Source organism: Cibotium barometz, chromosome 26, assembly GCF_041138505.1.
Source record: "Cibotium barometz isolate CiBa-2024 chromosome 26, ASM4113850v1, whole genome shotgun sequence".
NCBI classification, from domain to species: domain Eukaryota; kingdom Viridiplantae; phylum Streptophyta; class Polypodiopsida; order Cyatheales; family Cibotiaceae; genus Cibotium; species Cibotium barometz.
Genome location: NC_141071.1, coordinates 34,510,241 through 34,517,279, shown reverse-complemented (window position 1 = coordinate 34,517,279; position 7,039 = coordinate 34,510,241). Strand labels below are relative to the sequence as shown.

General features: G+C 44.1%; 1 protein-coding gene across 1 annotated transcript; it reads left to right on the top strand.

The window, feature by feature from the left end:
• Positions 1-120: 120 nt before the first annotated feature.
• LOC147623897 (pentatricopeptide repeat-containing protein At3g16610-like) lies at positions 121-3,457 on the top strand. Its single transcript, XM_086820528.1, has 2 exons — positions 121-223; positions 325-3,457. Exons 1-2 carry the CDS (start codon positions 215-217, stop codon positions 2,647-2,649), a joined length of 2,334 nt encoding a protein of 777 aa, XP_086676654.1. The 5' UTR covers positions 121-214; the 3' UTR covers positions 2,650-3,457.
• The last annotated feature ends 3,582 nt before the right edge of the window (positions 3,458-7,039 follow it).

Genomic DNA, 7,039 nt, shown 5'->3' with positions numbered 1-7,039 from the left:
TAATACTAATTGTTTTAGTCTTCACATGTTAGAGATTGTGGGTTAATGTAATTGATAATTTACTGATGCTAACTAAAACTTTTTATTCAAGACCACTGAGAAATCTGAAGGGTAGGTCTTTCGTTTGCAGGTCGCAACATTCAACATTCAACTATGGCCTGGGCACCATACAGGATGGGGCAGATTGTGCGCAGGTGAGTGTGCAACTGGACAGATGGCGAAGGTGAGCTAGGGTGCACAGGCCAGGATCTTCTTCCATTTGACTCTTCACCTGTACACTTGATCGCGTACGCCTCGATATTTTTTCACTGTGGGATTTTTCAGGCAACAGCAACGAAACTGGAAGGCGTACTGGAAATTTCTATTGGCGATGAGGGTTTCAGAAGCATCGCAATGAGCATAGCAAAAAGCTATGATGCCCAGGCCAGGCCAGAGCTTGTCTTCTCAGGGGCGCCAAGGTTTTCTGGGCGCCCATGTCACAGGTACGCCGTACAACCCAATGCATTCAAATCGGCAGAAAACATGAATTGGGACATAGAGGAGGCCTTTTCTGTTTTGGAACAAATGGCTGAATGGCCACCTTTGGATAGCTATCTCTACACAATTCAAAAGTGCAGGAAAAAGAGAAGCTTGGCCTACGCCAAGCTTGTCCATGTGCACGTTTGTAGCCATGGCATGGACACCCATGCAGTTCTTCAGAGCCACCTTGTTTCATTGTTTATGGAATGTGGGTGCATGGCCCATGCCCAGCATGCTTTCAACAGATTGTATCGCCGCAGCGAGTTCACTTGGACTTGTCTCATCCAAGGGTATGTAGAGTGTGGCGAATCACAACATGCCCTCGATTTGGTCCAAGAAATGAGAGAGGACGATATACATCCTAGCAAGTTCACATTTGTGGCCCTCCTGAAAGCTTGTGCAAGGCTGCAATGGATAGAAAGAGGCCAGGATATTCACACTGAGCTTGGGGAGATGGGACTTGAAACAGATCTTTTCATTGGCAGTACATTGGTGGACATGTATGCAAAGTGTGGCTCACTAGCAAAAGCACAGGAAGTGTTTGATGGACTCTCGGTTCGAAGCATTGTTTCGTGGACTGCTCTGATTGCAGGGTATGCCGAACACGGACCTGGCGAGAAAGCACTGAAGTGCTTGGAACAGATGCAACTGGAAGGATTGTCACCTGATACGGCCACATATGCCTGCAGTTTGAAAGCTTGTGCAAACATAGAAGACATAAACCAAGGTCACGAGATGCATTCTGAGATTGCCAAGAAGGGTCTTGAAGGAGATTCCTTCACGGGAAATGCTTTGGTGGACATGTATGCTAAATGCAGCTCACTGGTAGAAGCACGGAGTGTGTTTGATAATCTGCCAGCTCATAACGTATTCTCCTGGACAACACTAATTGCAGGGTATGCCGAATGTGGACACAGTGAAGAAGCACTGAACTGTCTAGGACAGATGCAAGTAGAGGGAGAGCATCCAAATGCTATTACTCTTGTTTGTAGCTTGAAGGCGTGTAGAGACTTAGGCGCACTAGACAGGGGCCGAGAAATACATTCAGATATTGCCAGAGAGGCATTAGAGAGTGATCTTTATGTTTGTAACACTTTGGTGGATTTTTATGCAAAGTGTGGTTTGATGGAGGAGGCATGGGAAGTGTTGAATGAGCTGCCAATTCGTGATGTTGTGTCATGGACTGCTCTGATTACCGGATATGCTGAACGTGAGCTCAGTGAGGAAGCACTGAATTGTTTTCAACAGATGCAAATGGAAGGCCTGTCTCCGGATGTAGCATCCTGTAATGCAGTGCTTCTGGGCTGTGCTGAGCAAGTCCAAACTGAAAAGGCCTTAAGAATCTATGCACAAATGCAAGAGCGAGGGCTGTTACCAAACAGTACAACATTTTTGGGTGTTTTGAAAGCTTGCAAGAACACATCTGCCCTAGCATCTGGGAAAAGAATCCATGCCCAACTTCTTAGATTCGGTGGGCTTAAGGCTGTAGAAGTCCGGCTTGCAACTGTTCTTCTTGACATGTATGCAAAATCTGGGAGCATGAATGATGCTCAGCAGGTATTTGATGCCATGCCTGCAAGAGACAGTGTAGCATGGACTGCATTGACCACAGGTTATGCTGGCCAAGGAGAGAGTGATTTTGTCTATGAGCTATTTGAGAGGATGGAGGAGGAAGGCATTCAGCTGGATGGAGACACTTTTCTAAGTGTTCTCATTGCATGCACTCATGCAGGTCTTGTAGACGAGGGACAGAGGTTCTTTGAAGCTATGCGCAAAGAGTTTGGTATCACTCCGACCATTGAGCACTACAACTGCATGATTGATCTCCTTGGCCGTGCAGGACGACTTAATGAGGCTGTGACTATGTTGAAAGAGTCTCCTATCCCACCTGATCATGTCATGTGGGGTACTGTGCTAGGTGCTTGTCACAAGTGGCGTAATGTCGAGCTCGCTAGGCATGCTTTTGAATGTGCAGTGACTTTGAACCAAAACTATGCTGCTGCATATATTTTAATGGCCAATATCTTTGCTGACGCTCAGCTGTGGGAGGAGATGAAGATGATCGAGGCAATGAAAGTGAAAATACAAGCGTATGAACAGCCAGGCAATCACAGTGTGATGCTCATGTAGGAATCTGAGATCATCCTGCATCAAGAGCACCAAACACATGCACACAATTGTGTAAAGATCAGCCTGCATCGAGAGCACCAAACACATGCACACAATTGTGTAAAGTACACATGAAAGCAGTTGATCAACTTACCAACCCAACCATGGGCACGACTGCTCCGGATCAGCCCCAAGAATAGGAGGGATAAGGACTGGTGAATGCACGTAAGTGTGAGGCCTCCAGATTACAGACCACCTTGCCCCAAGATGACTACTGGTCGTGCCAGGAAACCATGCCTGGAAACCACCATGGGGGTTCAGCAATCCTATATCCGCCTAATGATCCAGACCCACACATAGATTGCAATATTCAGTCATTTGAACACCCACTCATTTATATAGGCCCCAGGCCCTGCTTTTATGAGATTATTAATTCACTCTGCAGTAGCTGAGCCAGTCCATGCCGAGGATGCAACACACGGTCATTGGCAAAGCATGGGGGTTTGATGTGCATGGCTAGCTGAATGATCTCTTTATGAAGGTGGATTAAGAAATTGAACCATACGAAGAGTCTAATGTATAGCATTAGTGGGAACTGGCCATATTGTTCCACCATCAGGTCTGAGGAGATGAGCCACATACCAAAATTTATGGATTTATGATATCCTCACATGGTCATCAAACTTGAATCGAAGGTAGAGCAACATTGCATGTTGTGCCCTGCAATTGTGTGTTCAAAGATGAAAGTTTTCTTGTCATGATGTTTATGTATATGGTACTTACAAGTTTGTAGATTAAAGCAGCTGTGAGCCACAGCTTCTTCTGTGTCTTGAAAGGTGAGTCAATCCAACCAGGTCTCATTCCATCATTGACTGTTATGTTTGTCAAACCTGCCTTGCTCCTACCATGTGGGTCAAGAGGAGAGAGTATAGTCCAAGTGTCCTCCAAGTTGATCTCTAATGGTATATTAGATCCTTGCACCCAAACATGCTAAATGCGTCTCCCATGCATACCTTTATCGCCCACTGTTCAGAGATGCTAGTGGGCTGGTTGAACAAGAGGTGGAATTACACATCTGAGTAGAATGTCAAGCACAAGTAGAGGGCGAGCCCCTTGTAGTGAAAAGATGCAGGGGAGAAGAGAGCTTGAGCTCTTGCAAGCACACACACTCACAAAACCCTAAAAGAGAACACACAAGATGAGAGGCTGAAAATCTTCTTCTTCTTCACACAACACTCAACACACCATATACAAAGATAAGAGTACACACTATGAAAAGGTACTCAACTAAATACATACAAGGGTTCTCTATAGTGTGAACCCAACTAAATGAGCTGGCGTTATAACTATGCCAGTCTCTAGAATGGCTGTCACACAGCCTGTTATCCCACTGGCCGCATATCACCCATGATCTCACCAACCATGCCAGTGGTGCAAGTGTGGGGCTTATCCCTCAGGCGGGTCATCAGTGTCCACCGCCTCACTAGATGAGCTCGATATCTTAACACTTCCCCTCGAGTTCAACTCCATCTCATGTACACCAAGCGAAGCCTTAAATCTGCGGAGCTTCTCTATACTCAATGCTTTGGTGAAGATGTCAGCGACCTGATCCTGTGTGCTGACATAAACAAGGTTAACGTCTCCTGCTAAAACCTTCTCTCTGACAAAATGGTAGTGGATCTCTATATGCTTCGTGCGAGCATGAAAAACTGGGTTCCTGGCCAACTGTATACTGCTAATGTTGTCACAGAAAATGACAACTTGTATATCCATTGATAGATCTCTGCATCATGGTCCCCTGTAATGATTAGGTCATCTATATAGATGACAACAAGCATAACCCCTCTATCACTGTGTCTCATATACAGCGAGAAATCTGCATTGGCTACATGAAAGCCAATAGTGATAAGATATTCAGAAATCTTGTCAGACATGCTCTTGGTGCTTGTTTTAAGCCATACAAGGCTTTCTTTAACCTGCAAACATGCTCGGGGTGACTCACATCCTCATAACCAGGTGGCTGCAACATATACACCTCTTCCTGTAAATCCCCATGCAAGAATGCATTCTTTACATCCATCCGATGTAAAGACCATTTCTTTGACGCAGCCACTGTTATCACAACTCTCATTGTTGCCATCTTGGCAACTGGGCTGAAAGTTTCCTCATAATCAATGCCATATGTCTGCGCATATCCTTTGGCTACCAATCTAGCCTTGTACTGCTTATGCTTCCATCACTGTTATGTTTTACTTTGCATCTAATGGCTTTCTTGCCTTCAGGTAATTACACTAAATCCCAAGTCTCATTTCCATATAGTGCATCCATCTCCTCATCCATAGCCTTCTCCCAACACACATTTTCAACAGCCTCATCAATGCATGTGGGCTCTACAATCTGCACAACTTTTGCCATGTATGCATAGTGATGTGTCACATAACCATCATAGGTAAACCTCTGCACAGGATTCTTCACTCTCTCAGATTTTCGCCGCTTTGCATTCATGGCTTCCATAGTCTTCTTTAAGCCAGGTGTTCTCATAGCTGGTATCCCAAGATCCTCATCAAGGCTCGTCTCTGAGCCACTAGACTCTCCATCAACATGAGAATGCCTTGCAGAAATGTCAGGCATGCTGAGGGGCTCAACCACTTTCTCTTTGCCTTTATGTGATGTACTAATCACATTTGCAGGACAGGTATTATGACGCAGCCTGCCACTCCATGGTCTATCAGCTGAACCACTAGATGAGGACTCTCCTGGTCCACTCAAAGACTGTGATTGCTGACTTGCATTCTCTGCAACCACATTTCCACTCACATCAGTCCCAACAGCTTCTTTTCCAGCAGTATACCAGCTGCTCATCTCATAAAAAAAACATCCATGCTTACCCTCAACTCACGTGTAGCAGGGTTATAACACCTGTATTTCTTTTGCTCAAGGGAGTATCCAATAAACACACATTTTTCAGCTTTTGGATCCAGCTTAGTTCTTAGCTCATCTGGCACATGCACATATAAAAAGCATCCAAAGACTTTCAGATGAGACAAATCAGGTTTTTTGCCAGTAAACCTCTCCTCTGGGGTTACATCATGTATGGCTGCAGTTGGAGTCCTATTCATGATGTAAACTGCTGTAGAAACAGTCTTAGCCCAATAGCTATGCGATATATTCTTCTCTCCCATCAATGCTCGCGCAATCTTAGCAATGTGCTTGTTTTTCCGCTCAGCAACTTCATTTTGCTGCGGAGTGTATTTGCATGTAAACTGTCTCCGAATACCATTCTTCTTCAAAAATTCAGAGAACTCATTGGAGAAGTACTCTCCTCCTCCATCTGACCTTAGGTACTTTACATATTTTCCTGTTTGCTTTTCAACCATAACTTTGAAATTCTGAAAATGAGTGAATACCTCACTCTTCTCCTTCATGAAGTATACCCACACTTTTCTTGTGTGGTCATCAATAAATCTCACATAATACCTGCAGCCTCCCATAGACATGGTCTTTGCAGGACCCCATACATTTGAATGCACAACATCTAGTGCATTTTTGCTCACATTTCTGTTACGTGGAAATATATGCTTTGTTTGCTTTTCAAATTAGCATGCTTCACATATTCTCTGCATACCTTCAACTTTAAACTTTGGCAGCCCTGTCACAATTCCTTTAGTCTGCATAGACTTCATTCTCTGCACATTCACATGTCTAATTCTTTTATGCCAAATGTCTGTGTCTGTAACAATTCCTGAACCATTTGCAAACATCGCAACAGTCACTTCAGGCATGTTTACATTCAATGTAAACATTTTGCCCACTCTGTTGCCTTTTGCAACCAATCTGCACTTATCTTTAAAGTCTTCAACATAACAACTATCAAGGTTAAACCGAACTTGCAAATCCTGCTCAAATCATCTGGCCAACTGAAACCAAATTCTTTGTTATGTTCGAAACATGAAGTACATCTGTAAGGTACTTCACTTTGCCATCCTGCATAGACAATGGCACATGTGTCATCCCCTGTTTTCACAAAACTTGGTCTTTGAAGGTTTTTTATCTCCTTGAACCACTCCCCATGACTTGTCATGTGGTTCGAAGCACCTGAATCAACGTACCATACATCATCTTTATGTGGTGCTTCAACATTTTCAGACATGGCATTAACAACATGCTGCATAACAAACAACCTTTCATTATCCTCATTGTTTCTGCTCGAGGATGCATAGTTATTTTGCTGCAATTTTCCATTTTGCATGTCAGCCTGCTTCTTATAACAATCTGCCTGCACATGTCCAGGCTTACCACAATAAAAGCATCCACGTGTATCATTATACTGTCTTTGCCAATTTCCACGACCTCTTTGACTCTCCCTGCCTCTGAATTGGCCTCTTCCACTTGCGTGTTGTTGTTGTGAATT